The following is a 27,626-nucleotide window of genomic DNA, read 5'->3' as shown; positions in this document are numbered from 1 at the left end:
TTCGTTAAAAAGTTACGGCGGATCAAAGTTTTTCTCCATCTCTTTCGCACTCCCTTTAGCTGAGTAACGGGTATCTGATAGTCGGGACACCCGACTATAGCGTTCTCTCTTGTTTAATCTGATAACCTTGAGAAAACAGTTTTAATTTTAAATTTAAAAAACAGTGTGGTTGGATTTAATGAAGTTCGACTGTGCTAAGGTTTAGCTTTCTGGAATTGCGGTTACCATGATATGTGTCATTGAATAAATAAACATGTTTTTTGTGATTATCTTAATAACGGTTGATTTGCAATCTTTATAAATGACGTTAATCTTAAATTCAAGGTTTGGTTTTAATGTCTTAAAACCTTTCTTTATTGTATTTGAGTATATTTTCAGGATAAGAAAGATATCTTAAGAATCTCAGAGTTCCATTTTAAGAGATCGTTCAGCTTGGAAACTGCAACCCCTAAAACCAAACCCCTGATATGTATTTGGTTCCCAACAGCTGTTGTGTTAAATGTAGTAAGCAAAGAACGATTAATGAGAGAGATAAGCGAATAATAAATCAAAAGTCACATACACATAATATGTATTTATAATGTTTACAAATAATCAAATAATAGTAGTTGTTATAATCGGCTACTTTATCAGCGCTCTGTGGCTCTCTCCCTCTCTCGAGAAAATCTGCAGCCGGTTCTAAAGAGAAATAGCCGGCAATTTTGTCATGACGCCCTTACCACCCCCCGCCCACGAAAAGAACGAAGAGAGAGTGAAAGCACTCTCAACGCTCTCTTAATGGCTTTCGGCGCTCCCTTAATGGTTTATAGCTCTCTCTTCTCGATTCCAAGTGGACAATTCTAAATTTCGCGGCAGTTTTTTTTGTTTCCTCGACGCGTTCGCTTGTTATATTTATGTCGGATGTAAAAAAAAGAAAAAGGGGCGGAAAATAACATTAAAGATTAATTAAATATTTCGAGTGCCTCGAGTCTAACACAGCAATTAAGTGAATGTGAAAAGCGTGAGAGCAATCGAAATAAAACAACAAAAACTTTTGCGAGCGTCCTGCGATGGAGAAACGCGTGAGCAATTGTGCAAAAAATCAATTCGTAAGTAACGGACGCCGCGCCAGAAAATATTAAAGATGTTAAATCAAGTAAAATGAAAAGCGAGTGGCAATGGAATTTACCTGTGACTGCGAGGCAAACCCATTTGGTCAGCACAAATTGCATTTTGTGTCAATACAAAAAGCGCTACGAATATGTATAAAGGTGCCAGAACAACGTGCCATGAAAAAGCCAAAGAGGATGAAGAGTGCGAGTAAAAACAAAATAAAAAAAAACGAACAAGTTTAAACATCTAAAGAGTAACGCCAAAAATATATACATATATTGGTTTCCAACTGGATGGAATGGAATGGCAACTGAAAACGAGCAGAAGGAAGTGGAAGGAAGAATCGCCGCTTCTTCCAGTTCGGCCACTCTCACTTTCTAAGCCCCTTCGCTGTAGGATATAGGTTAACGTAGCCAAGAGTACTAGAAAAAGTTTCAACACAAAATTAAGTTTTTTTAAAATTGAATTATTTTTTTATACCATTCTAAAAACAATCTAAAATCAAACAAAAAATCAAAAACAAAAAAATATGTTCAAGCTTCTGAACTGAACTAAATCGGGTAACCAATAACATAAAATTAAGTTTCATGGTTTTCTAAGCAGAAAATTATGATCTATAGTATAGTATTTTAATGATTTAAGATAAATTTCGCACGTCAAGCAATAAATCCTACAAATTTATGAGCTAAAAATACTTTCAGCTATATTATTAATTTTAATTTGTTTATCTTGAGTGGAATGTGAAATTTCAAGAGTATTCCTAATGAGAGTCGACACATTCAAGTGATAGAGGCTAGAGGCTACTCTTTTATCGAAACCATGTGTTACTTTAGTACTTGTTAAGTACAAATGAACACCCTGATGGGCGAGAAGTGGCTTTCGAATTCGTGGTGTCTTATCCTGTTTGTTGTTGTTGCTTTGTATTTTTAATGCGATGACATGACATTCCCAAAAGCAGCTGCACTTTACTCTCTTCTCGCTCTCCGGCTCTCTTAGTTGTCATTTCCGTTATGCGTCCCTCCCCCGCCCGGGGGGTGAATTGCCTGCTTCCAAAGTGCATTTACTTTAATTTATTTGTGGTTCCAATTCTCCCTCTCTCTGCATCTCGTGAGAGTGCATTTGTGCATTTGTATTGTCGCCTCTCTGATTAGCCTAGCCCCCTGTTGTTGCTGTTGTTGCTCGGATAATTCGTATGCAGATTGCACCCCGTGATTGCCATTCAAATTCAACTGCAATTGATAAGGGAAGCGGGCATTTGTATTTACGCTGCAGACTTCTGTTCTTCGGGTAGGGTGATTCAATCGGACTTCTATACTAGAAACACCATCTGTCAGCAAACCCCCTGTTTTAGAACTGCAACTAATCTCATATATTAATCTGATAGAAACCAAATGTTTTCTTTCGTTAATGAGTTATGTTTGAAATAGTACAGGGATGATTCCCTGATTTAATATTATTTTCCGAAATTTTGTAAATCGAACATTTATATTATATATTTTCTACATATGCTCACAAAGAAAGAATTTTTTAAAAGATAGACGGACTTCCTGATAAAAGACACAATTAAACTGTCAAGAGAGATAATTTTCCAACGCCTGGCTATTTATTGTCAGCTCACTTGAACCTCTTATCAAATCTGATAAATAATTTTTGAAATATTTCTTTCTCAAGGGCAAGTAATATTACAAAAGTGGGTGTTAAAGCTTACACTTTAAAAGTGTATCTTGATTTATTCAAATTAAAGGTGGATTGTTAACACAAAAATTTGTATTTGAATGGGATGACCCATTAACCTTAAACAAGCGCTGCCCTGCGGCTAAACTGTAGAATATGTTTCAATGGTTCCTCAACTCGTGCCATTTGACGTAAGAATTAGCTGAATAGACCTAGACCGCATTCATCAATCAGCAATCAATTATCTATCAGCAACGATTTTTAATCAATATTTAATTAAGAACTCGGATTCCGACTTTCCTTCTGAACCTACATCGCCGTCTACAGTATTGTATTTTTTTTATTGAGACAGAAATAAAATGTTATTATTGCCTGACAACGGTTATAGATAAGTTGTCAATTAAGTAGAAGCAACTATAATAAACATTAAATTTCACATTATTTAAAGATATTATTCGGTTAATTGGTTTGATTCATTATATTGAAATTCAGGCTTATCAGGCATGTGCACCCCAAAGGTTCACTGATTCTTTTTATCATACGATATATATTTTTAATATGTTGTGGTGAAAAAAAACGTTATCTTTAAGGTTTGACAAAGGAATTCTATAAACTTGAATTTAAAAGTTTGCCAAATTATGCAAATAATTAATATAAAAACATTGTTGTATAGATCACTCCTTGCGTCTTTATCTGAAACGATTAGTCATTGATTAGTCATCAACAAGCGTTCTTGATATAAAAAAAAATAAAAACATATTTTTATAAATACATATGTGGCCATAGCTAGTGAATGAACGGATGCCAGCCAAGCCATATTTCTTCTTTGTGCTTGATAACAATTCCCTCAGTCCAGTTCCACGTTGATAAGCACAGCAGCCATCTATTGTACGAGTAGTTTATCTGAAAGGGAAGTTACTGAAAGTGAATTAAAATAAAGCGAGAGCCACAGAGTACTGGCTCCAAAAATAAAAAACATCCACTGAATTGAAATATTTGCGGGATCGCAGAGCGTGGCTGATTTTATTGACCGCAGATGAACAGCGGCCTAACAAAACAATTTTACAATTGGTCTGGTTTCTGGTTCTGGTTTGGTCTTTTGCTCTTTTTTTCGGAACGCGATGAATAGACAGTCACGCCAGTTTGAGTATAGGGCAAATTCACTATTAAGTGAATGACATAATAATAAATTAATTTTAACGGAATTTTGACTAACAGATGCTCCATTACGCGTAACTGAAAACGAAATTGCTGTCACTATAAAACAATAAATACTTTATTTAAATTTTGTTTGATTTCTAGATACTAAATATGTAATTAGTTATATGTGACAATTTATTTATTCATCAGTATTTTTAATTTGTAGGTAATGGAAATTTATTTTTGTTTTCATCTGTTGTCTTTTAAGCTATCTTAACATGGTGCTAACTTATTTTATATCTATCTCATGTTATGCTAGATAATACACTTTATGTCGCGAGCACTATAATTTGATGACGCTTATAAATTTTACAATCCGACAAAATTTGTCTTTCCATTATCTCTTCAAGGTAGCTTTTATTTGGTTTCCTTCTGTAGTCATAAACTTATATTATCTATTTCGTTATCTGAATACACCATTAAACTAAATTTAAATTTTCAATGATAACGACACGGCAGCGTAATTGTATGAATAAACCTAATCACCATAGATATCAAGTGGAACACTAAAATAGATTGCTAGACGGGATGAATTATAGACACGTTCGCATTCGTGTTACTGAACTACATGTGATTATATAATTTTCTTTTTTATACAACTACTAATTTTTCAATTGGCAGCTGCAGTGCATGGAAGAATAGTTGTTTTTAGGTTGGCACTGGGTCTAATATTAGAAAATTTGTAGATAAAATATTTGCCATGAATCGTGAATTTTTGTTTGCTTCAACGCAAATCAAGCATCCAGAATGCAGTTGAATCTGCTCAGTCGTCTACAGTGAGTGATAAGCAAACATGCTGTAAAATTGCGTTTAATTGTACAATTGTACATTGAATTGGAACGGCACTGGAGATCTGACATGTTGTTCATGCCTAAATTTAATTAATTTGCAATTACAATTGCAATTTCGCCAGGCAACTCGGGCAAACATTGAGGTCTCTACCCGCCCACCCACACATGCTGGAATTGCATTCCCACAAAACAACAACAATTTGCAATTGCTGATTGCTGGGTTCAGGGGTTTATCTCAGATTTTCCAAATCCTTGACTGCTAATTGCGCCTCCTGAGTGGGATTCAATCTGAAGCTGTCGAAGTCATCGATGCGCAGCGGAATGGACACGAGTTTAGCCAGGCCGAAAAACACCAGTAAACCCAGGAGAATGGTCAAAATCAATTGACTTGATGGCACTGAAATGCGTAGAATATTTCAATTAATTCGTGAATACAATATTTAAGCTCTACGGACCTTTGGCTGTGGCGAAAGGCAGTTGAAACTTAGATGATATCATTTTTTTATCACACTTCACACTTTGATGACTGAATTTAAAATGAGGAATAAAGTCGAATTGAAATATCGAGTTCTAAAAAGCAACCGGCTGATCAAACAGAAATTACGTCTACAATGTTTAAGCCATCCGAACGTACAGTGAGCTCTGGAAATAATGGGAGAGTACAAGGAAATAAAAGACACGGAAACGAAAAGAATTGGCAATTCTTCAGATAAGTTGTATACATGGATTCTACCTTTTGTTTTCTTAAAACAATTAAGAACCCTTGTAATATTTAGTCTCTGATCTTAACAATGCTATAGATAGAAAAAAAAAACCTCAACAAGCTTAAGATAACTATATCATTCGGGCCATGGAAAACTTGAAGTATGTTTCTATTGATAAGGGCAATTCCTCGAAAGCAATTTAGCTAATAGATCAATAGTACGAATTCCTATCGCGATGACGAAAACTGACCCACAAATGTTATTAAAAACCAACGAAGGAAAGTTTGGCGATAAGGAGTAGTGGTTTTTGTGTCTGATAGCGCTAAGTAGTGGCTGAATGATAAGCTACGTCCATGATATTGGACAAAAACCATGTGATTCACCAAAAAATCAATTATCAAAATGCCCATGTTATTATATGCATACATGCACTTACAAGGTCCCTTGTTTTGGTTTTTCTTTACTCTTACTGATAACTCAAAACTGCAGCGAAACAAAAACAAGAGAGAACAAAACCGAGAACTGGCGGAAAATGCAATTGTAAATTGCTTAAAAAACTCTGCTTTTCAGTTTTCTGGCTGCATTTATTCACGGAGTGTCGACTCGTTCGGGTTCAGAGCTGCAGACGGTTTTGATTTGTTTTTAGCCACACTCTGTTGTCGCAGCTGTTTATTATTACCAATAGTACTGTTTTATTCATGCAAACAAAATTATTTAGTAAGTGCTAAACAAAAGATTTGCTAAACAATGACTGCGCCGAAAACAAACAAAGAGATCTTCATGCTCAAATCAAAGATTTAATTGATCTAACAAGTGTGACGTTATAGAGTTGATCAATCAAACGAACCTGATACAACTAAAATAAAGTTTATTTCAGTCATTAAGTGAAATCATTCTTTTAATAAAAGTAAATAGAGCACATGAAAGTGAAAACAATATATAAAATGAGTGCTTAAAAGTTTTTCAGTTTAATTAGCGTTAATTTCTAAATCACTCAATAATCGATTTCTAGTTGAAAGATAGTTTATTAATTAACATTAATTATGCAACCAATACTAAATGAGTGCTGAGTTCAACGACACCAGCCAAAAAAGATCTATAATATTGGTTCTCTACTCGTTAAGCTCTTTCCTAACTAAACAAATGTGTGAAACTAAAGCCAACCCATGTCGAAAATAAATTATCTTTATTACAGTGTCAAAAGTGTAATTGCTTTTCTATTTGCAAAATAAATATGAAAAAATTCTTAGGATCCCATATCTAAAGGTATTCCGCTATTTGTATGACACAAACTCGAAAATAGCAAAACTCTGCCAATTTAGCCATGTTTACGGATGCCGAAAAGCCAACGTTTTGCAGTTATCTCGTAAACACACAAAGCCACGTGCAAAATTCAAAAAGAGTAAATAATAAAAAAAATTTAAATGCTTTCTGAAATAAATATTTATCAGCAACGACTCTTGGCGGCTGTTGCAGAATGCAACTACGAGCGGAGGCAATTGTCACGTTTTGCATGAGATTAGCACAGTTCGACCAAACCGAGCGCAGGCGAGCCAATCCGAGCAGAACCAACCAGCTCCATGTTCAGATAGTTGACACTAATGACCGCGTGCAGATGCGCACCGAAAAACGCCGACGAAACCGCGATATTCTATATACACACGTGGCTAAAAGCTCAAATTTTATCTTTGCCATTGCAGAAAATGTAAGGAGAAGCCGATGCGGATTTCCCAGCTGAAGAAACGCAACCAAAGAAGCTGCCAGTCCTTAAAAACGGCTTTTTGCCAACACTCAGTCTGAAGTTCCTGAGTTCCTTCCATCTTCAAACCAGAAAACTGAAAACTAAAGCCAAATGACTGCCAACAGTCTGCTAGGAAGGTCCATACTTAATGAAGGTGAGTAGAAGTTGTATTTTTATTTTTAATATTCAGTTAAAATAAATTTTTTAAAAATCCTACATAGTTTTTCTCAAAGCTTAATGGTTATTTCTACTAGAGCTTGAACAAATATCGACCGTTTGCTAGTTCTCGATATTTAATTTGTGATTTCTTTTTAAAACATCGATATTATCGAATCAATATTGGTCAGGATATCGGAAATATCGATAATTTTCAAGCTCTAATTTCTAGTCATCCATAAATATTATCCTTTCCTACAAATATTTTAGTATTTGTATTTCTTTGTTTGTAGGTTTTTTAAATCCCACAATTGATAATTATATTAGAGCTTGAAGAAATTTCGATTTCGGTAATTTTAAAAATCTAATTTCTAGACATCCAGAAATATTATCCTATCCTATCCTAATTTAACCGGAAATAAAAAATTACTGAATTTTTAAATACAGTTCAAATATTTTTCTGCATATAATAATGACCTTCATTATCCGCAGGCCGCTCGAACAAGCGATCGTTCGTGTCTTTGATTGTGGGCCTGATCGTGGGCTTCTGCCTGGCGGAGCTGTTCGTCTACTCCTCGACGCCGGAGCGGAGTGAGTTCATGCCCTACGATGGCCACCGACACGGCGATGTGAACGACGCCCATCACAGCCACGACATGATGGAGATGTCGGGGCCGGAACAGGATGTGGGCGGGCACGAGCACGTGCACGAGAACTCGACCATTGCCGAGCGACTGTACAGCGAGGTGCGGGTGCTCTGCTGGATCATGACCAATCCGAGCAACCACCAGAAGAAGGCGCGCCACGTGAAGCGCACCTGGGGCAAGCGGTGCAACAAGCTGATCTTCATGAGCTCCGAAAAGGACGCCGAGCTGGACTCGGTGGCCTTGCCGGTGGGCGAGGGTCGCAACAATCTGTGGGGCAAGACGAAGGAGGCCTACAAGTATATCTACGAGCATCACATCAACGACGCCGACTGGTTCCTGAAGGCCGACGACGACACCTACACGATAGTGGAGAACATGCGCTACATGCTCTACCCGTACAATCCGGAAACGCCCGTCTATTTCGGTTGCAAGTTCAAGCCGTATGTGAAACAGGGCTACATGTCCGGCGGTGCCGGCTACGTTCTCAGCCGGGAGGCAGTGCGTCGGTTTGTGGTCGAGGCCCTGCCGAATCCCAAGCTCTGCAAGGCGGATAACACGGGTGCCGAGGACGTGGAGATTGGCAAGTGCCTGCAGAATGTCAAGGTTCTCGCCGGGGATTCCCGAGATTCAAACGGTCGCGGGCGATTCTTTCCATTCGTCCCGGAACATCATCTGATTCCATCGCACACGGACAAGAAGTTCTGGTACTGGCAGTACATCTTCTACAAGACCGATGAGGTGAGAACACAAGGGAAATTTAATTTTAAGATTTCAAAATATTATTGTAATTATTACCTACCCCAAAAAAAATAGACATAGAAACGAAACTATTGTTACATGAATTCTACACTTCAAATTTGCATCAATAAGATGAGTATTAAATTAATACCTTCAAAAGTATTAAATTGAAACTTTCGGTATAGAAATGAAACTACAAAATATTAGGTTTACAATATTTCATATGAAATTAATACTACTGAGTATAGAATTTGTATTATTTAGTATTAGGTCAATACCACTTTTGTATACTACATCTAAACTATTATAAAGTTCGACCCCTAAAAAACAGTCAGTAGCAAATTCGACCCAGAACGGATTGACATAAAAATCTAAAAAAAATCACATTAATTACTAATCTAGTATATTTTTAATGCAACGCTTAGAAAGTTACCACTTTCGATTTTTTTTTTTGGGTGTATAATTTTAATTACCCAACTACTCCGATTACTAACTATTTCTTTGTATTTCAGGGTCTTGACTGCTGCTCCGACAATGCCATATCCTTCCATTACGTCTCGCCGAATCAAATGTACGTGCTGGACTATCTGATCTACCATTTGAGACCCTATGGCATTATCAACACGCCCGAAGCTTTGCCAAATAAGTTGGCCGTGGGCGAACTGATGCCCGAGATCAAGGACCCAGCGACGGAGAGTTCGAGTGATGGGGTCTCCAAGAGATCCGCCGAGACAAAGACGCAATAATAGACACAGATGGATAGACTCTTAATGTACATAGATAGCTTTTGTATATATTTAAAATAATCACCATAAGCTATGCTAGCATTGCCATTACCATTTCCATAAGCCTATTTTGTATGTCGTCGGTCCTTTGGAATTATGTAGTTCAATTCTCCCCCATATCCCCGAAAGGTTTCGTTTCCTTTTGTACAAATACCAAACCTAGATATAATTTAGATATGTTACTATAGTTTGTAATTAAATCTAGGTTGTACAATTATAAAGTCATCACTAATAGGGCGCACTCACTATTCTACTCTGGTTTTCCGTCACTAAGTTAGCCACTTGCATATTTATAAGTCGCCTAAGTAAATCCTATATATATGTAGCTATATATAATTAATCTCTTTTGTGATTGAGATTATTACGTATTATAGAACTTAATCTTCTACTTGTATTGAATAAAATGCAAATGTATTACAAAGGATGTGATTCTGTTTTGATATTTAACCGGTTATAAAATGATTTGATGTCGGTAAATATTGAATTTAGACGAGATCTTAAATTTTATTTTATCATTTAAAGTTTAACCGCCAAAATTAAAAATGTACTAAAATTGATCGATATTTTAGACCCACCCACGAAATAGTCGGTAGAGCTATCGGTATGTGTCTTTGCTTTTCAGTTACATGGGATTGCGTCTCGGCTCTTCGATTTCTGTGCTATCGCTTGCTATCGTTTATTTTCCATCTTTATTACACATGGTTTTTGTTTATAAATAAAATTGAAAATTTAGTTATAATGTTGGCGCCAATTAAGCATTTACTGGGGAATTATCGCATTGTTTTGGCCAGTGGATCGCCACGGCGGCAGGAACTGGTCAAAATGTTGGTGAGTTACAATGGAAATCAAAAACCTTTAAAAGTTTGGACAGTATAAAAACTTTTATTTTTAGGGTCTCAATGCGGAATTGTGTCCTTCCACTTTTGAGGAGGATTTAGACGTAAAGGACTTCAAGGAGTTCTCTGATTACATAGAGGCCACGGCTCTGGGGAAAGCGGAGGAAGTATTCTCGAGACTGAGTTCCTCTGGGGACTCTAAGAACTTGATTGTGATTGCTGCAGATACGATGGTGACCTTGGGGAAGGAGATTTACGGAAAGCCCAAGGACTCCGCGGATGCAGTTCGCATGCTTACCAAGTAATAAGTATTTCCTTTTAAATTAAACTTTATATCTTTTTTATATATAGCTAAATTAGTACAATTTTTCATTCTCAAACTGAAAACTCTAAATTTTTATACGTTTTCTGGCCCAAAAATTAACTTTTAGTTAAACATAAGGTCGAAAAACAGTCCTATCTACAACTAAGTTAGGTTCTTTATATGTAGTTATATAGTTATTATAATAGTAATTATAGTTATTATAGTTATTTCATAAATATTATATAACTATCACAATGTTATCCCTTTATTAGATTTCCTTTTTATACCTCCACCAAACTTTATATTTTCTTTCAGTTTATCTGGAACCTCTAATCGCGTTTTTAGCGGCGTTATCCTTAAACATGCCTACGGAATTCGCAAATTTACGGATACAGCGGACGTATACTTTGGTGACCTGCTGCCAGAACAAATTCAAAGCTATGTAGATTCCGGAGATCCCCTGTAAGCTACTTAAATACTAGATAATTCCATTGGTTAATTTAAATTATTCCACCACAGAGATAAAGCCGGTGCTTATGGCGTCCAAGGACCTGGAGGTGCTCTCATTCACCGGATCGATGGCGATTTTTACTGTGTGATGGGACTACCCCTTCACCGGCTGTGCTGCGAACTAAACAAGCTCTTTCTGGAGGATCTCTCCTCATAAACGAGGTGTCAACGACGCTTCTTTCTCAACCTAACTGTATGGGGTTTATGCGGCAACAAGCGTCAGAGGCTACACACGCTCTGGTGATTTTAATCTTGGCTGATAAGCGGCTATATCTCCTATTTGTTTTTTTTTTAGCCCAAGTCAATTAAAAATAAAAATCATATAACAGCGAGCTGAAAATCAAATTGCTTAGGAGAGAGCAAGGCACAGTGGTCAATTGCTGTGGATTTTTTATACATAATTGAGAAATTTTTGTTATAATGTAACTTTGACTTTGTGAACTTTCACTTTAAATTGTTAAATTCTTTAAATAATATGTGTTGGCGAAGATCTAAAACATATTTCATGCATTCCTTTATTTCTCTATTTTATAATTCAATCCCTACCTTTATTCTTGGGTTCTTTTAATTATTTTTACCATAATTATAATTTAAACCACTGTTCTTACAGAGAGATTCTCGCTTATGACGTGCCCTAATCATATAAAAACTGAGCCACATATTATTTTCAAAGATAACACTGCTATACGACACAATTGTGTATTGTATTCGTGAGCTGGGCTAGTAGTCATCCAACTTTAAAGCCAATCGGTTCCATCATGTCCCAGATCACCGAGAGCTGCTATAAGTTGTGGGGTGGACGCTTCAGCGAGAAGCCCCACGAAGCACTCCAGTCGCTCAACAATAGTCTGCCCTACGATTCCCGCTTGTATGCGGATGATCTGGATGCCAGCAAAGCGTATGCAGAGGCGCTCCACAGAGCGGGACACCTGAACGAAGCCGAGGCCGATAAGCTGGTGAAGAATCTGGAGCTGTTGCGATTCGATTGGATCGAGGGAACGGTGAAGTTCCTGCCCGGCGACGAGGATGTCCACACGGTCAACGAACGACTGCTGGTGGAGATCACCGGCGAACTGGGCCAGCGACTTCACACGGGGCGGAGCAGGAACGACCAGGTGGTCACCGACATGAAGCTCTGGCTTCGCAAGGCCATCCGTGAGACGTTGGGGCGTCTGAGTGGAGTCATCGAAGCAGCCACCCGGCAGGCGGAACTCCACCTGGGCGTCCTTATGCCAGGATACACGCATCTACAGAGGGCCCAGGCCGTCCAGTTCTCGCACTGGCTGCTCTCCCACGCCTTCGCCTTGAAGGAGGATGCTCAGCGGCTGGTGGAGCTGAGGGATCGTTCTAATATTCTGCCCCTGGGAAGTGGCGCCCTGGCCGGGAATCCCCTCGGCATCGATCGCTTGTGGCTGGCCGAAAGGCTGGGATTCTCTGGCGTCACGGCCAACAGCATGCACGCCGTGGGAGACCGCGATTTTGTGGGTGAGTAAATTCTGTCGGAGGAACGCCCACTTAAGTCATTTCAAAGTCGTTGATACTGCAATTTGGGCTCGATTGATTTCTTATCGCGCACTGCCAGTCATTTTATTTTTCAGGCGAGACGCTGATAAGGAGGGCTAATAAATTCAATTGCTTCAAATTTAAAACAAAAATTTGGTTTTTTCAGCTTTTCTCGATTTATTTCCCACAATTCCGATCTGATCAAAAAATTTATTTTAAATATAATCTAAAGATATTGTCTGCGGTCAATGTAAAAAATTTTATTCTTCTTTTTAAAAATGTAATCACGCATTTATTGTAGATTGTTTAAAGACTGGTCTATTTACTTTGTTTATATGGCAAACTAAACATTATTTTTAAAGAAAAGATTTTTAGTAGGTTCCTACTACTTTTTAAAATAAATCCAGGAAATGAAAAATAAATCAACTAATATTAGGTCCTTAGGAATGATTTTACTGTTCAAAAAAGCACCTTTTCTGAACTCCAAAGTCCCCCAATTTAATCAACCATAACTTCGCAGTTTAAATGTTCATCCCTTATATTATAAGATTAGGCAATATAAATATTGTAAGCTATAATGTGTATAATATTTTAGATAATTTCATCAAAAATTTCGACAAATTTTTAGTTAATTAAAAAAATATTCATTGTTTTCAGCAACTTAGGGCCGTTTTCTCGTCCGTTTGTTAAATTTAAAGTAGGGTTAAAACCTTGAAATCGTATGGAAAATCATAGTTTTAATCCTACTTTAAATTTAACAAACGGACGAGAAAACGGACCTAAGCTTACTAGAACTTTTACCTAAACGGAAATTCACTCTTTCAGTTGACTTCATCTATTGTTGCTCCATGGTGAGCCTGCATCTGTCTCGCCTGGCCGAGGATTTGATCATCTACAGCACCAAGGAGTTCGATTTCATCCGACTGGCCGATGCCTTTTCCAGTGGCAGCAGCCTGATGCCCCAGAAAAGGAACCCGGACAGTTTGGAGCTGATTCGCGGGATGGCCGGAGTGATCACCTCCAATCTGACGGGTATTATGATGACCATCAAGGGCACACCCTCCACCTACAACAAGGATTTGCAATTTGACAAGGAGTACGGCTTCCAATCCTTCGACAAGCTGCAACAGGTGCTGGAAGTGACCAATGGAGTTTTGCAGACGATGGAAGTGAAACAGGAATCGATGGAGGCGGCCCTTAGCACGGATATGTTGGCCACTGACTGGGTATGTTATTATTAATATTATTAATTTATATTCATATTTTAGAAAAAGTAGAAAAATGTATAAATAACATTTAAAGAACATTTAACTTTTAATTATAAAATTTTAATAGTTTTAATCATCCAGAAGTAAATTTAAATTTGCTTTATTATTTCAAGTTTTAAATTTGATTTTATTTAAAAATGTGTAAACTTATAATATTTATTTAATCTTGGTTTTTTATTTGTTCTAGTAAGTAATTTCAATTTTGTAGTTCTTCGCTTTGCAAAAATTTAAAAAAAAATGTAGAAAATTATAAAGATTATTGTTTATTTTTCACAAACTAAATGTGTTAATTAGCTGATCAGAAAAATTGAATTAAAGTTATGAATTACAAATACTTTCCCTTTTTTCTTTCAGGCCTACTATCTGGTCAAGAAGGGCATTCCCTTCCGTAAAGCACATCACATTATCGGTCGCGTGGTTTCGGAGGCTGAAAAAAGAGGTGTGGAGATTACTGATTTGCCCCTGGGCGAACTGCAGGCCTTTAGCCCTTTATTTGGATCCGATATCGTTGGTGTGGCCGATTACTCCAACAATGTGCAGCAGTACAATGCGATCGGGGGAACCGCCAGTAGTAGCATTGTGGAACAGTTGCGATTGCTCAATAAGTTCGCCAAGGAATTGCGCAAACAGTCTTAGGATCCCAAGTTTATTTCATTTTACGTTGTTTAACAAATTAAAAAACTGCTTTAACATTCAACGTAACCCCTATATCTTATTACTCGTTAGTATTAAATTCATTGAATAAGTTCCAGCGAGAAACTGCGAGCAATGACTTGCTCCAGCGAAGCAACTTGGCCAAATAGAAGGCGCATATCATGCCCAAAACCTGGAAAAAGGCCACTATACTGAGTCCTATAGCAATCCGAATAGAAGTCGTCCAGACCTTGTCGTTTATCTTATGAAAGCAGCCTTGTTCGAAGGCTGTTTTGCACACGAAATGGGTGGAGTTTCTTGCATGCTTGCTTTCTTCGGAATTGCAGCAGGAATTAGGTACCCTTATGGCACCTTGGTCAAAAGTATACGTTGTATTATCTCCTAAGTGCTCCATCCAATTCGTGGTATTATGTACTCCGCAGCATGAAAGCTAAAAAAGATAAGTTAAAAAAAATATAAGAACTATTTGACTTTGTGAAAAAGTGGTTTAAACTAAAATTTTGATTTTAGTTTAGTTGAATAGGAATATGAAGTTTATAAAAATATTAATTACAAATCTGATAACCATTTATTTAGAATTCAAATTAGATCAAACTTACCCTTGATTGCATATCATTTATTTGATTTGCCACATTGCGATCTGTGCTGTAACTTTTGAATGCTCCATTCATTGTTTCAATTGTTGTCTCCGCCGAATACGACACAAATGTCGTTATGACGATCGAAACCTCTAGAATCAACACCAGAAACAGGCAAACTCCATACTGAAAAAAGGAAACTGATTATTTAATATTCGCATTATCAAAAAGATGAAGACAATTTTAGGTCTTTTTATCGAAGGGTTTAAAACAAAAAACGTATGACATTTTTTTATTCTTAAGTTTTAATAATATTAAATATTTAATTATTTTTTTATTCTCTTTTTGGTTTAGGTACTCAAAAATGTAATTCATAATGTACCTATAGCACTCACCAGATTAATGAGCATTACACTCTCCTTGTAGGCTCCATAAAATCCTAAAGTAGCCACTGCGATGATAAAAAGTCCACTGGCGATGAGCAGCACTGACGGCGTTGAAAAGTGTCCATCGATGACCAAATAGAGTTGTCTAAAATCGCTATAGGCCGCAAGGTCATAAGTTCCCAGTCCTATCAGGCAGATTCCCGTTAGCTTTGGAAATGAAGAAACATGGTTAAAATCGTCATTAATAATTTTGTATTCTATGTATAAATCTACATTTATTTGGAATAGTTTATAAAAGAGAATCTGGGATGTCGGCTACAAAATTATTTAAGGAACTTCACTGAATTCAAAACAGGAAAAGAAAAATAACTTAAAATAATAACAAAATAAGAAAATTGTTTGAGTGTTATGTTTTCAAGGATGGACTAATTTGTATTTTTTTCGAACATCTAATAAGGAAATGTGATCGTTGTGAACTACAATTGCTGGAGTTAATTTATGAAAGACTCACCTTACAAATTGTGCTTACAACGACGAGGCTGTATTTGATGAAATCTATTTTCGAATCCAGATTAGCCATAATAATTTCTGTTGGCAGTAATGAAAATATATAAAAAAAATATATATATAAGATTAATTTCTTGTGTATTATTGCAAACTATTTTCTCAATCAAATTTAAATTAATTTATTATGTTTAAGAAAAATTAAGAAGATTATTTGGTCTAACATATTGTAATCGAGAAGTGAACATACTTTTTCTTTTGCTGGTCTCGCGTGGACTGAAACGTTAAACTTAATCGAGAAGCTCTAAGCTAGCTAATTTTACACCTGAAGAAAAAGTGGGAGACTTGAATCTTGCCAGAATCAGCATTATTGTCACAATATATATTTCTTAAAAAAAATACCAAAGTGATTTTCAAATGATTTTTCCCATAATTCAGAAAGATTAAAGATTAAAATAAAGAATATTCTTACCATTGTAGTTCAACAATACAAATATCATTTCAATTAATTGACAAATATTAAAAAATATGTGAAGATTTTTTTTTTGTGCACCTGTGACATTCGAAATATTGGACTATAAAATGTACTGTTTTTTGGCTCTGCTCTCATTTAATTGGTGTTCCTAGCTGCCGTATAAGCTTTCTAATAAAAATAGAAAGTTTCTGAGTACTAAGCTTTCCCATTAAAATCATAATGTTCTGAATTTTTAAACAGTTGGATTAGGTTTATTTGTAAAATTTTAATTGTACTGGGGAAATAAGTAGTTCAGTGGGTATTTCAATAGTTTTTTGGTTAATGTATTTTAATATCTTAAAAATGTAAATAATATAGTTTGTCTCCGAAAAAGTCACATGTCATAAATTAGAATTTTGTTTCCCAATCAACTACAACTACAATATACTCAAAAATTAATATTTATGTTCAGAAGCTAATTATTTCTAAATACATATGTAGCCTTACTAAAACTGGTATTCCAAGCTGCCGTATCAGCTTTCTTTGAATTAAGCTTTCTCATTAAAACCCTATAAATAACAGTGATAAGGACTAGTAAAATTTTAAAGTCAATTAAGTTGTAATAGCTGCGTATTTGGAATTTAAGAACAATTAAAATAATTGAATTTAAGAAAACTAAGATTTAAATTTAATTGCTGAGCTTCTGAGTTCTTTAACAGTTGCGAAAATGCGACCAGAATCAAGAACTTGGGCATAAAGTTGATTGTTTTAAAAATATAACCATTCCCAATAATTTTCGTCGATAAATTCAGCAAGTAGTCCTAGAACCACTGCGTTTATTTCGTTTTTCTATATTTTTTAGTTAACAAATTATAAAGTTACATTTACAAGCGGATCTCTTTGGGAATGCTATATGGTATAAATAGGGCTTCAATGGCTATCGAGGCCTAGTTAACGCTGGGGCTCTGGGGCGTGTAGGTGTAGGGTTCGTGGGTGCCCTGCTCGCCGTTGTCCAGCTGCTGGTAGCCGGTGACCGCCGAGTTCATTGGCGGAGCCATCTTTCCTCCGGAGATGAGGACGCCCAGGCTCTGCTGCAGCTGCCAGCGGCGTGCCTCGCGGATGGACTTGTTCCGGCGGAGAGTCTTGGCCAACATGAAGGCGCACAGGACGCCCAGCAGCTGGACAAAGGCCACCGTGGTGGCTCCAGTGGCGATCAACATTGCGCTCTGCGACACGATGAAGTTCATCTTTCGGAAGCAGCCGTAGTCGAAGGTCTCCAGACAGGTCACCTGGCCGTCACTCACATCCTGGGCCAGGCGGCCGCAGCAGGAGTTGGGCACCACCACGTCGTCCGATCCAAGGGTCGCGTTCTTGTTGGGACCGTAGCAGTCCTTCCAGTCCTCTGGCTCATCCACACCGCAGCACTCAAGCTGTAAGCAAAGAAACACAGTAAATAAATTTTTTTCATAATCACAATTTATATTAAGATGGTCTATATAAAAGTAATTCATTTAATAATTTTATAATAAATATATAAAATAAATAAAAAAATTTTTATAAATCTAAATTACAATTTAAATTAGGCAAAATTGAAATATTTTTGAAAGTTAAATATCCAAAATCTTGTACAATATTACACTGTTTCTTTCCTGATAATCTGATTTTAATTTTGACAGCTTTTTAAAGAAAATTAAAAATAAATCATGATAACAAGAGTCTTGTTGCAAGACCAGCCCTTCAACACAAAATTCGATTATTCATAAGCTCAGTTTGATTTTTTCATTAATAGTATTTTGTATATTATTCTTTTTAATACTATTAAATTCAAATTCATTTAAAAAGCCAAACTTTTTTTTGGTTCAAACTTACCCCAGATTGCATGAAGTCCACTCCAGCTGCCACATAGGGATCGCTGTCGTATTCGGTTAGGGCCTGGTGCATTGTTCGGATCAGCATGCCCCTCACTTGGGATTGCATCACAAAGGCGGCGATGGCTGCAGAAACCTCGAGGATGAACACCAGGAACAGGCAAACTCCGTACTGCAAAGGGGTAAGACAATTAGTCTATATTTGCACAGAAAAGTAAAAAAGTGTAAAATTCGATTTTCAATGAGAAAGGCTGAAAATTTGACTACGGCTAATGTCAATTCTAATTGTATTAATAAACAAAATGAATGGGAAAATTATATTGACTCTTCCTAAAATAAGCACCCTATTTTAAGATAATTAACTCACCAGATTAATGAGCATCACACTCTCCTTGACGGCTCCATAAGCTCCCAGAGTGGCCACTGCGATCAGAATGAATCCAATGGCGATGAGGAGCGCCGGAGGCGACGAGAAGTGTCCATCGATGAACAGGCTGAAATCCCCGAAAATCGCCTGGATCGTAGTTCCCACCATTATCAGAAGGATGGCGGTCAGCTGCGGAGGAAAGGGAATAATATTTTGTAACGAATTGCATGTCAAATCTCATTTGAGGCGAGATTTTCAGTGTGACTTTGTGAGCACATGAAACGCAGTTGATTTGTGATGAGGGAAGGCATTCAGACGGGTATTGCATCTATTATTATGTCGGTCAGCTAATAACCCATTCCGGATGATCTAGCATTGAGAAAACTGCTGATACTTTTTTCAAGTCTACTAAAACAGTATTTTACTATTATTACTTAATACTGTATAACATTGAGGTCTTGAAATTTCCCCTTATCATATTAATATAGTTTGATAGGTTTTAAAGCATTTTTGGTTTAACTGCACTTTTGCAAGCTTACAAATATTTGTTTGTTTGAAAACAAATAAGTAAATATTTGATAATTGTTGATAAACAACTTTAAAATTACCTGTATTCCATGTTGAGAGAACATGTTACTACCTGGCCCGGAAATACATACGCAGTTATACCTATATTGTTTCACCAACACATTATAAAGTATTTTTGTCTTGTTATCTTATCGAAGTGAGTAATTGTTATACAGTTTAAAGGCAACTGAGCAGTTGAAAGAATGGTGAAATATGGGTTAAGAATTACTGTTTGTAATACCGTTAAAGCTTAGAAGAATATTTTACAAATCTATAATATAAGAACGGTATTTATTTATAACATTGAAAGATTCTATCTATTGTTACCAATACTCCAAATGGTTTTTAATATTGCTAATATTTGTTTTCAAAAGCTAACAGAGAACAGTCGTTAAGAGAACATTTTAGCTTGTTCTTGACCCGTTTCTCTTGCTCTCTGATTTCCCTGTTTGCTCTTGTTTTGTTTTTATCAGCGACTTACGTAGGCGCAAAATGATTCACAAAAAAAAAAATACTACACCCACACTCTAATATTCCTCTAAGGCTGATAAGAATGGGTGTTTTATATGATAAAAAAAGAACACGCAGAAAATGGAAAATAAATCAAGATGGCGGAATTGTGATTCACGGAATTCATTATTCAAGGATTAACATCCAGGATCGACTCACCGCAAACATAAAGCTCACGATGATGAGCATGTATTTGGCGCACTTCATGCCCGAATTCAGCTGTAAGTCCCGGTTCGCCATTCTGCTATTCGAATTCTCGCTCGGATGTCAGCTGCAATTTGTAAAAGTGTTAATAACAGGCCGATTCCGATATATGGCTATAGTATATGAGGTATATCGCTCGCCAACCGACTTTTCAGTGAACGTACTTAAACTTTTGCTAGTCACACGTGAACTGAGTGGCAAAACGGTAAACGCAATCGACGAACTCAATTGCGAGCCGTCGGTCTCTCTCCCACGCTCTGAAAAGGGGCCGTCCGGCCTTGCCACCCACTCCCTCCCACTCTCATTCCTTCACTGAGAGAAATTTCCGAAAAATTTAAGTCGATGTTCTTGAAAATGTAGTTTTTTCTTCGCTTTTACAAGGAAAATACTTAGCTTAGATATTATTTAATGCTATCATTAGGGATTAGATCATATTTAATTAATTAAAATTATAATCAAAACATGTTTTTTCCAACTTTAATAATTTCAGTTATTTTAACGTTTTTGGTCATTTTGTTAATATTTTTTTGCTGTGCACCTGGCACTTATACTCTCTGGATAGCTTATCAGTCAGCAATTGCTCACAGTCTTCCAGTTAGACAAATATCAGATAAGATAACGACTGCCTTGTTTTCATTAGCCGAGTTTTCGCAATATAACGGGAACGAAGTAATCGAATATTCGAGGCAGTCAGTGTCCTTCCAATAATATTAAACTTACCATGTACAGCTACTACCTTTCTACTTATATGTCTTCACTCCCTCTACATTTGAATATACTTTGCTGGTCAAGTTCACATGTCAATGCCATTCGCTCAATCGAGTATATTATCGATTTAAATTCAGTTTTAAGTGAGTCAACTTCTATGGTCTATCGATTTTTTAATCGCACTGCACTTCCGAACAGCTTAAATTATTCAGGGGGTAAACACAGGTGTGCTTGCTCATAAGTGTGTTAGCTTTTTGTCTGACTTGGGTGGAAAATAATAATTGTATTTGTTTTGACTGGCTTTTTAAATATGTCTATATGGGTATTTCGAATATAACGACTGTTATTCTTAGTAAACAGGAATGCAAATTAATGTTCACCAGTTTTAGAGATATTGGTCGCTTTTAACAGCGTGATCTGCAATCTCCAGAGAAAAATCTTTGTATATTTTAATCTCTTAACTGCCTTTAAAATCTGATTTGATCTCAATCATTTTTTTAATTTTAAGTGAGATTATTTTAATATGAATACAATGTATAAATGATCACACCTTTCAATTGCTATTCAATACGCAATATTTTATCAATAACTGTTTGTGCTTTTAATCTTCTTAGGAATTTTTACCTACATATTCCTAAAAGATAACGACTAAATAGACGGTGCAGAACAATGCATTTTTATGGGCTTCAATACCATACATGTTCGATAAGATTGGATTGCTAGAATCCGACCAATATAAACCAATGATAAGCTTTCAAAATCAAAGAAACAAAGTACACAAATGTTTCTTCCAACTTTTTTTTAGAATTATATATTTTTATTCATATAAGCAGAAGGAAAAGTCAATATAGAACTAAAAACATCCATAGAATTTAGTAGAGTCCTAAAAGTAAACAGCTGAGCTTGGCTCCCTTAGTTCCTGTTCCGCATCTCACAGAATAGAGTTCCTCAGGACTTACATAAAGCCAGTAATGCCGTTACGAATCTTGATCTCACGAGCGATATAGCATGCAAAGATGACGCCGAAGAACTGGAAAGGAAGGAATATTAAATTGGTTAATACGGATTTAATAGGTGATAAAGCCAAGATAATCGAACTATTTTGATTCTGAGTTCTTACTTAAAACCTTTATTAAATTTTTTTAATAAAAATATTAATTATTATTATTATCAGATCAAATTTAAAAAGACCTTCATCTTTCAATTTTTTAGTATTGTACACGTAATCAAAAATGTATTGCTATTGCAAATAATTTCGCAATTGTGAAATATTTAAATTCTTTTAAATTTAAATTCAAGAGTAAAAATCATCATTGATGGACTCAGATTTAATTCAATCGAGGGAAATCTTGGGGCTTTTCTTAAGATCAACCCAACTCACCTGCAGGATGGCAATGACCACGCCCGCCGCTCCCAGGCTGACCGCATGGGCGGAAATGTAGCCGGAGAATCCGTCGAGGCAGCCGTCCACATGGCGGACTGCGACGCTGGTCACGTTGGACCAGCAGTTGAAGGTGCCCACAGCGCCTACGGGAATGGTGCAGCAGGAGATGGGCAGCTCGTCGTTGGCGAAGGTCACGTTCCAGTCCGAGTAGCTGGTGACGCCACAGCAGTCGAATTCCCGCTGCACATCGTCCCAGAGGCGCGTCGTCGCGTTCTGATTGTCGCCACCGTACTCATGCAGCGAGGCAGTCAGCGATGTTTTAATCAATTTGGAGGCGTCGTTGCGCAGGACATAGCCACTGATACCGGCAGCCAGCTCAAGGATAAAGATGATGGCCAGCATGATCGAGAAGCTGAGCACCAAGCAGTAGTTCTCCTTCAGGGCACCCCAGCAGCCGAAGAATGAGATCACGATGATGAACGATCCAATCACGATCAGGAACGTGGGGATCGAGAAGAACTTGCCGGCTAGGAAGAGCTCATAGCCCGTGTAGACGGCCCCAACTCCGGCTCCAACGGCAATCAGAATAATGCCGGTGATCTGGGAGGAAAATAAAAATAATCGATATTAATATAAATTAGCATTAAGTCTCTGAACAAGTATTTGTGTACTTTAACTATCCTTAATCATTAATTATATTTATATATTATTTATTTACTATGATTTATAAATATTTCCAGGAATCGTACACATTATTTATCCATTAGGCTAAATACATTTATTTGGTTTTCTATGTTGACAGCTGTTGGCCAATTAGATAAGATAGTGCTTTCAAGATTCTTCGGACATAATAAGACCCAAAATATCAAAATTACGCATTTTAAACGGAATGTAGCTTCTTAAGATTTCTAGTAATAGCTTTAGTTGGCTTGAAATAAAATACCAGAGTAAATAAATAAGTCAAAAACTTTAGGGAATATAATTATGTTGGAATAATTTGGTTTTTATTTTTATTACCACATCTTTATTAATATTATTATTTTTAAAAAGTGTTAAACTTTTTTTAACGGATATGTGATTCCCCTTTAACCGTTGACCATCCATCGCTTAGGTAATCTAATCTTTAGCCCCATTTATCAGTGGGTTGTCAATGGTGACTCATCCAAACAAAAAACTATTTAATTTACTTACCAAAAAGATCAAGTTAAATCCAAAGAGCGTGTATTTCACAGCATTGGCGCTGCCCGTTAGAAGCGACATCGTGTCTATTTTAGTTTAGGCTCTGTAAAATCAATATTATTAAAGCTTATTATAAAATATTAAAGTCTTATTAACTAAGTGAACTTGACTAACTTCTTGGACTGGCAGAGAACTTAACACAACCGTTGCGAATCGATTCCGAAAGTTAAATAAAGTGTACTGCAGCCAAAACCAAGACAACAAGGAAGGTTTCACTTCTAATCAACTAAAACATATACATATTTATTTTCTTATCAGTAAATGATAGAGCACATTGCTTTTGTTTAAGCCAAATGTGGTCAACTACCTGATATTTTTTTTGTTGCCTAGACCGCCATTTCAGACAAGATAAACGAAATTTTGAAACCGATAAGATACGTTTGAATTAGATAAAAAGGTTGGCAATAAATTATATTGCAAAAACAAATTTAATATTGATGTTTTTCTTTCAAAAATAAAAAAGTATTTTGGGATATACGAAAAAATAAAGTGGAAAACAAATTGGTCGGCAGTTTTCCATAATTTAAGTTAAGCATTAAACTATTCAATTCTCTATTGTTATTAGTAAAAATAGATGTGCCTTTTTTACATTGCCGCACTAATGGAAAAATATTCAATGTTTTGTATTATTATTTAACATTTAAAAAATGTAAAACTAAATATTAAAGAATACTATTTTAAAAATATTTTAAAGAAGGTTAAACGAGGTGCCAACAATTTAGGTGACTCATTTTCTTAACGAGAGAAATATAAACAGTCATCAGGACGGGTGTTAAACTTGATGAAAGACACATATACATTTTGCTTGTTCTTTATTAGGTTTGATAATGAAGACTATTATCAGATTATTAGATAGTGGAACGAAATGCCAAGGGTTTCTCTGCCTATCGATACGATGACTCATTTATGTGTCACACCAGGTGTTGCATTGGATCCTAAAGTGTAAACCACTTAACACGATCGAATACATAATTATGGGGAGTATGTGCGAGATATTCCTGTATTTATGTAAGCTTGTTCCTTATCGTTGGCCCCATTGGAACATAATGCAGTCACACTTTTACTTAATCAGTTTTTTTTTCATTCTACTCACGGCACAGAAAGTGGACAACTTTAGTTTGACGTGACGGCAGTTGGACACCAACTGAGAGGCTCTTCCATTTACCGGAACGCTCACATAGGATTATTATTACGAGCGGCCATAAGCTTTGCTACCTATCACGGCGTTGGTTTGTGTGAGTTTAGTGATAAAAAGTAAAATATATAATAAAGTCTGGGTGGAAAAGCTGCGAAAAAGCTTTTCCCAGAGTTAGCACGGGTCTGCGAAAAGAGAACGCTCTTTTGGCAGTTCCATTTTGTCTTTTGTTAAAATAAATTGTTGTTTACCTGACAGATTTGTTTACTCACTTTCATATAATATATTATATTTCGACATATTCCCCTTTTCCCATTATACAAGTATTTAAGTAAAGTCATTGGTTTCCAGAAATTACAATTGAAAAATGTATTATATTTATGTTCATTCACTTTTGCTTTTCGTATACTAAATGCTATCGAAGAATATATATGAGTATCATTTGTTATTTTATATGTTTAGTTTTTAGTTTCATTTTGGGGAATTGCTGGCATAATTTAATACTTGAATTTCGAGTGCAATGCCAAAGCGAGTGATTTCTTGTTTTTTTTTCGTGATGGGGAAATGTGTGTGGAAATGCGAACAGGAACTGGGAACTGGAACATTTTCAAAGTCACATTTTGCAATATCGAAAGATTATTAGATGGGTTAGTTTTGGTCCCGTCAACCTCGAGTAATTTGTTTGAAATTTTTTCACAATGCCAGAAAATTTCGCAAATTACCAAAAGAAAGTCTCATCAAATCGGGTTGGTCGTTCAGGTGTGTTAGTACGTATTACAAATGTAGATATATCATATATCATTTAAATTAGGTGTTTTATTTTTTAGTAGTTCGTTGCCGTCTCGCTGGAGCTCCATCCAATATATCCTATTTCCTATCCTTGCCGTGGCGATCGCGTTGATGTCTGCTATTCGCAATCGACGAAGTGGTCAGGCTGTGCACATGATGTGGCTGCTGCTCCCGATGACCATGTCCAGATCCTTGATGCTTGCCGCTGCTGCTGTGCTGGTGCTGATGATGCTGGTGTCCATTCAGTGTGCTTTTACCGTGTCTGCAGAGACAGAAAATACCCTGTTAGATTTACAATTCAATGTTGAAGATTTATAAATTTTTAATGATTTTTCTACGGTTTTTTTTTTGTATTTTCTTAGGATAGTGGTTCCAAATTGCTACTTCAACTACGTAGTTCCAGTTGCTAAGGAAAAATAGAATAGAGCAAGGCTGTTTGATGTTGTGTTTCGTTTTTTGTTTAATTCCAATTTCATTGATGAGTTCTGTTGAATTTGTTTTTTTTTTCTGGTTTCCAGCAACATGTTCATAGTCAGTTTTTAGAGTTGATTCTACTGATAGAGCGAAGTGTGCATGAGGTTAGAAAAATAAGTGGTGTCAGTTTATTAATAGTAGTCAAACATGCAAAGAGAATTAAAGTTAAATTATTTTAAAATGTTTATTAGTGGAGTTTGTTTTTTTATTGGAATAAAAAGATTTTATTAAATGCTACATTTCCAAACCACTTCTCATACGTCCCCACAAAACCCAACATGCAATACGGGGGTTATAAAAAAGAAAACGAAATTTGGAAAAAACGCTTACGCTGTGAGAAGTAAAAACAGAACCCAGACAGGCCCTTTTCTTTTTGTGCTTGTGTGCTTTGGCCGAGTTTTTGATTGTGTGTGCGCTCCGAAATAAATAATAATCAAAATTAACAAACGAAAATCTCTCACACTCGAGTATTATTTTTGGGGGGGTTTTAGTATTAGTAAGGGAAAACACAGTGGTTTTTGGGTGGCTGGTTAGGAAAATGCATTTCGCTGTCGGCGGGCAGTGGGAAATCGAAACGTTTTCGTGCATTTGGGATTATTTTGGATGTGTGGTGTGTGGTTTTTGTGACGAGATCCTGGCTGCCAAAAGGATATGCAATACATATATATATTTATTTATTCTGATTTTTGGTTTCTCGAGAGCTTTCATTCCCGCGCTGACTATGAACATGTGCAGATGCCGAAGGGCTGGTGGGTGGACACACTGCTGCGAACTTGCCGCATCTTCAGCCTCTTCGGCCAGCCGCCCAGGCGACCACGCCCCTCCCTGGCCACCGCCCCTGCTGCAGTTGCAGAAGCGCCAAAAAGCTGCGCATGCTCATTGCTCAGATTATTTTGATAGGGACGCAGTTTTTCCGACTTTCCCAGCTCTTCACTAGTGGCATAAAGCAGATAGTTGTCATACACATGGCTAACACTCGAGTTTCGCTTGGCCGGCAAGTAGGGCATAAAGGCAAAGCTCGAGCTGGTCGATTGGGTGGCCTTCAGGGAGGACTTCTTGCGGGCCAGACTGCGACACCTCAAGGTCGACTGATTCGAATAGCTGGCCGGTATCATCTGCAACTTGGTGCGATACTCATAGCTGGCGGGCTGATTAACTGGCACTGGGATTAGGGATCTCTTGCGTTTGCTGCGCGGCGGTGGTTGGGGAGTAATAATTGCCTCCTCCACCTCTTCAATACTGGCGTAATCGGCCTCTTTTGCCGGTCCTTCCGGTGACTCCTCGCTGGTTGCTGGGGTATTGGAATTGGCTAAATTCGTTACGTATACGTACGTCAGTTCGTGGTGCGTTGTGGATGATGGTGGTGCTGTTGTTGTTGTGGTTGCTGTGGTGCTAGCTGATGCTGATGATGGTTTATGCGCTGTGGCTTTCGATGATTTCGAACTGGCTGTTGTGCTCGTGGTTGTCGTTGTGGACTTTTTGTGTGCCGTCGCCGAGTCGTGACTACTGCGGCTCGATCGCGTCTTACTTGGACGACTGCTCTCCCGGGTTCCCGACGACGGGTGCTCACTGTGCCTAGAGCGACTGGAGTGACCTGTAGAGGCAAAATGGGGAGTATTATAAATTCTATCGCGAAATTAAGGCTCAATTTAAGAAATTAGAAAAGTTAAACGATTTTGACTCTTTAGTTTAGAATTGAGTTACCTTAAAAATAACATGCTGAAGGTTTTAAATCAGTTAAATAAAACTTTAATAAACAATGATGATTAAAATTTCAGTGCGTCTCTGGTAGTCTTTACTTTGTGTAAAATTCTGCATTTTATTCTAAAATTCCACTGATATCTTTTAAAAACATA

General features: G+C 36.9%; 7 protein-coding genes across 19 annotated transcripts in view; 3 read left to right on the top strand and 4 right to left on the bottom strand.

Moving 5' to 3' along the window:
* The first annotated feature begins 861 nt into the window (after positions 1 to 861).
* Positions 862 to 9,952, top strand: C1GalTA (Glycoprotein-N-acetylgalactosamine 3-beta-galactosyltransferase 1). 2 transcript variants are annotated; one of them, XM_017157805.3, is made up of 4 exons: positions 862 to 1,088; positions 7,162 to 7,356; positions 7,851 to 8,743; positions 9,256 to 9,952. In XM_017157805.3, exons 2-4 carry the CDS (start codon positions 7,314 to 7,316, stop codon positions 9,487 to 9,489), a joined length of 1,170 nt encoding a protein of 389 aa, XP_017013294.1. In that variant the 5' UTR covers positions 862 to 1,088; positions 7,162 to 7,313; the 3' UTR covers positions 9,490 to 9,952. The 2 variants fall into 2 exon arrangements, with proteins under 2 accessions (XP_017013294.1, XP_070075827.1); XM_070219726.1 differs by lacking the exon at positions 862 to 1,088 and adding an exon at positions 6,042 to 6,178.
* Positions 9,953 to 10,207: 255 nt separating this feature from the next.
* Positions 10,208 to 11,666, top strand: LOC108068324 (dTTP/UTP pyrophosphatase). The gene is made up of 4 exons (XM_017157816.3): positions 10,208 to 10,356; positions 10,421 to 10,665; positions 10,984 to 11,130; positions 11,188 to 11,666. Exons 1-4 carry the CDS (start codon positions 10,267 to 10,269, stop codon positions 11,333 to 11,335), a joined length of 630 nt encoding a protein of 209 aa, XP_017013305.2. The 5' UTR covers positions 10,208 to 10,266; the 3' UTR covers positions 11,336 to 11,666.
* A 224-nt stretch (positions 11,667 to 11,890) lies between these two features.
* Positions 11,891 to 14,646, top strand: Argl (Argininosuccinate lyase). The gene is made up of 3 exons (XM_017157815.3): positions 11,891 to 12,663; positions 13,507 to 13,907; positions 14,304 to 14,646. The coding sequence occupies exons 1-3, from the start codon at positions 11,937 to 11,939 to the stop codon at positions 14,583 to 14,585; spliced, it is 1,410 nt and encodes a 469-aa protein (XP_017013304.2). The 5' UTR covers positions 11,891 to 11,936; the 3' UTR covers positions 14,586 to 14,646.
* Positions 14,647 to 14,664: 18 nt separating this feature from the next.
* LOC108068262 (CD63 antigen-like) lies at positions 14,665 to 16,147 on the bottom strand. The gene is made up of 4 exons (XM_017157724.2): positions 16,079 to 16,147; positions 15,577 to 15,774; positions 15,203 to 15,367; positions 14,665 to 15,033 (listed from the first exon to the last, which is right to left on the bottom strand). The coding sequence occupies exons 1-4, from the start codon at positions 16,145 to 16,147 to the stop codon at positions 14,665 to 14,667; spliced, it is 801 nt and encodes a 266-aa protein (XP_017013213.2).
* A 1,185-nt stretch (positions 16,148 to 17,332) lies between these two features.
* On the bottom strand, positions 17,333 to 20,289 carry Tsp29Fb (Tetraspanin 29Fb). The gene is made up of 5 exons (XM_017157831.2): positions 20,206 to 20,289; positions 19,997 to 20,108; positions 18,761 to 18,949; positions 18,395 to 18,565; positions 17,333 to 17,955 (listed from the first exon to the last, which is right to left on the bottom strand). Exons 2-5 carry the CDS (start codon positions 20,075 to 20,077, stop codon positions 17,473 to 17,475), a joined length of 924 nt encoding a protein of 307 aa, XP_017013320.2. The 5' UTR covers positions 20,078 to 20,108; positions 20,206 to 20,289; the 3' UTR covers positions 17,333 to 17,472.
* A 1,255-nt stretch (positions 20,290 to 21,544) lies between these two features.
* On the bottom strand, positions 21,545 to 24,601 carry Tsp29Fa (Tetraspanin 29Fa). 3 transcript variants are annotated; one of them, XM_017157836.3, is made up of 4 exons: positions 24,466 to 24,601; positions 23,325 to 23,415; positions 22,131 to 22,733; positions 21,545 to 21,779 (listed from the first exon to the last, which is right to left on the bottom strand). In XM_017157836.3, exons 2-4 carry the CDS (start codon positions 23,391 to 23,393, stop codon positions 21,705 to 21,707), a joined length of 747 nt encoding a protein of 248 aa, XP_017013325.1. In that variant the 5' UTR covers positions 23,394 to 23,415; positions 24,466 to 24,601; the 3' UTR covers positions 21,545 to 21,704. The 3 variants fall into 3 exon arrangements, with proteins under 3 accessions (XP_017013325.1, XP_017013329.1, XP_070072220.1); XM_017157840.3 differs by having other exon boundaries at positions 23,325 to 23,429; positions 24,466 to 24,481; XM_070216119.1 differs by lacking the exon at positions 24,466 to 24,601 and adding an exon at positions 23,487 to 23,598.
* Positions 24,602 to 24,856: 255 nt separating this feature from the next.
* Positions 24,857 to 27,626, bottom strand: part of LOC108068309 (serine-rich adhesin for platelets) — a 38,410-nt gene continuing 35,640 nt past the window's right edge. For 6 of the 10 annotated variants that reach the window (XR_011418978.1, XR_011418976.1, XR_011418981.1 and 3 more), the window contains 2 exons: positions 26,101 to 27,364; positions 25,467 to 25,558 (listed from right to left, as the gene is read on the bottom strand). Coding sequence is in view for 4 of the 10 variants with exons in the window: in XM_070216575.1 (XP_070072676.1) it covers positions 25,550 to 25,558; positions 26,544 to 27,364 (830 nt within the window). In the remaining 6 variants the exon portion in view is untranslated. Of the gene's footprint in view, positions 25,559 to 26,100; positions 27,365 to 27,626 lie in introns of all 10 variants that reach the window. The other 4 variants (XM_070216576.1, XM_070216583.1, XM_070216581.1 and 1 more) reach the window with 3 other exon arrangements.

Source organism: Drosophila takahashii, chromosome 2L (genome assembly GCF_030179915.1).
Source record: "Drosophila takahashii strain IR98-3 E-12201 chromosome 2L, DtakHiC1v2, whole genome shotgun sequence".
Taxonomy (NCBI): Eukaryota; Metazoa; Arthropoda; class Insecta; order Diptera; family Drosophilidae; genus Drosophila; species Drosophila takahashii.
Note: the sequence above shows the minus strand (reverse complement) of the source record. Positions and strands in the feature narration are given on the sequence as shown.

Excerpts from the sequence above, each read along its gene's own strand:
- C1GalTA (XM_017157805.3), top strand. The coding sequence starts at position 7,314 with ATGACTGCCAACAGTCTGCTAGGAAGGTCCATACTTAATGAAG. Across the intron at positions 7,357-7,850 it reads AAGGTCCATACTTAATGAAG|GCCGCTCGAACAAGCGATCG; the intron begins GTGAGTAGAAGT and ends CATTATCCGCAG. Across the intron at positions 8,744-9,255 it reads TCTTCTACAAGACCGATGAG|GGTCTTGACTGCTGCTCCGA; the intron begins GTGAGAACACAA and ends TTTGTATTTCAG.
- LOC108068324 (XM_017157816.3), top strand. The coding sequence starts at position 10,267 with ATGTTGGCGCCAATTAAGCATTTACTGGGGAATTATCGCATTGTTTTG. Across the intron at positions 10,666-10,983 it reads GCAGTTCGCATGCTTACCAA|TTTATCTGGAACCTCTAATC; the intron begins GTAATAAGTATT and ends ATTTTCTTTCAG. Across the intron at positions 11,131-11,187 it reads GTAGATTCCGGAGATCCCCT|AGATAAAGCCGGTGCTTATG; the intron begins GTAAGCTACTTA and ends ATTCCACCACAG.
- Argl (XM_017157815.3), top strand. The coding sequence starts at position 11,937 with ATGTCCCAGATCACCGAGAGCTGCTATAAGTTGTGGGGTGGACGCTTC. Across the intron at positions 12,664-13,506 it reads GGGAGACCGCGATTTTGTGG|TTGACTTCATCTATTGTTGC; the intron begins GTGAGTAAATTC and ends TCACTCTTTCAG. Across the intron at positions 13,908-14,303 it reads ATATGTTGGCCACTGACTGG|GCCTACTATCTGGTCAAGAA; the intron begins GTATGTTATTAT and ends TTTTTCTTTCAG.
- LOC108068262 (XM_017157724.2), bottom strand. The coding sequence starts at position 16,147 with ATGGCTAATCTGGATTCGAAAATAGATTTCATCAAATACAGCCTCGTC. Across the intron at positions 15,775-16,078 it reads TTGTAAGCACAATTTGTAAG|CTAACGGGAATCTGCCTGAT; the intron begins GTGAGTCTTTCA and ends TCATTTCCAAAG. Across the intron at positions 15,034-15,202 it reads TAAATGATATGCAATCAAGG|CTTTCATGCTGCGGAGTACA; the intron begins GTAAGTTTGATC and ends TATCTTTTTTAG.
- Tsp29Fb (XM_017157831.2), bottom strand. The coding sequence starts at position 20,077 with ATGGCGAACCGGGACTTACAGCTGAATTCGGGCATGAAGTGCGCCAAA. Across the intron at positions 18,566-18,760 it reads GTGTGATGCTCATTAATCTG|TACGGAGTTTGCCTGTTCCT; the intron begins GTGAGTTAATTA and ends ACCCCTTTGCAG. Across the intron at positions 17,956-18,394 it reads TGGACTTCATGCAATCTGGG|CTTGAGTGCTGCGGTGTGGA; the intron begins GTAAGTTTGAAC and ends CTTTGCTTACAG.
- Tsp29Fa (XM_017157836.3), bottom strand. The coding sequence starts at position 23,393 with ATGTCGCTTCTAACGGGCAGCGCCAATGCTGTGAAATACACGCTCTTT. Across the intron at positions 22,734-23,324 it reads GATTTAACTTGATCTTTTTG|ATCACCGGCATTATTCTGAT; the intron begins GTAAGTAAATTA and ends TTTTCCTCCCAG. Across the intron at positions 21,780-22,130 it reads TGGTCATTGCCATCCTGCAG|TTCTTCGGCGTCATCTTTGC; the intron begins GTGAGTTGGGTT and ends CTTCCTTTCCAG.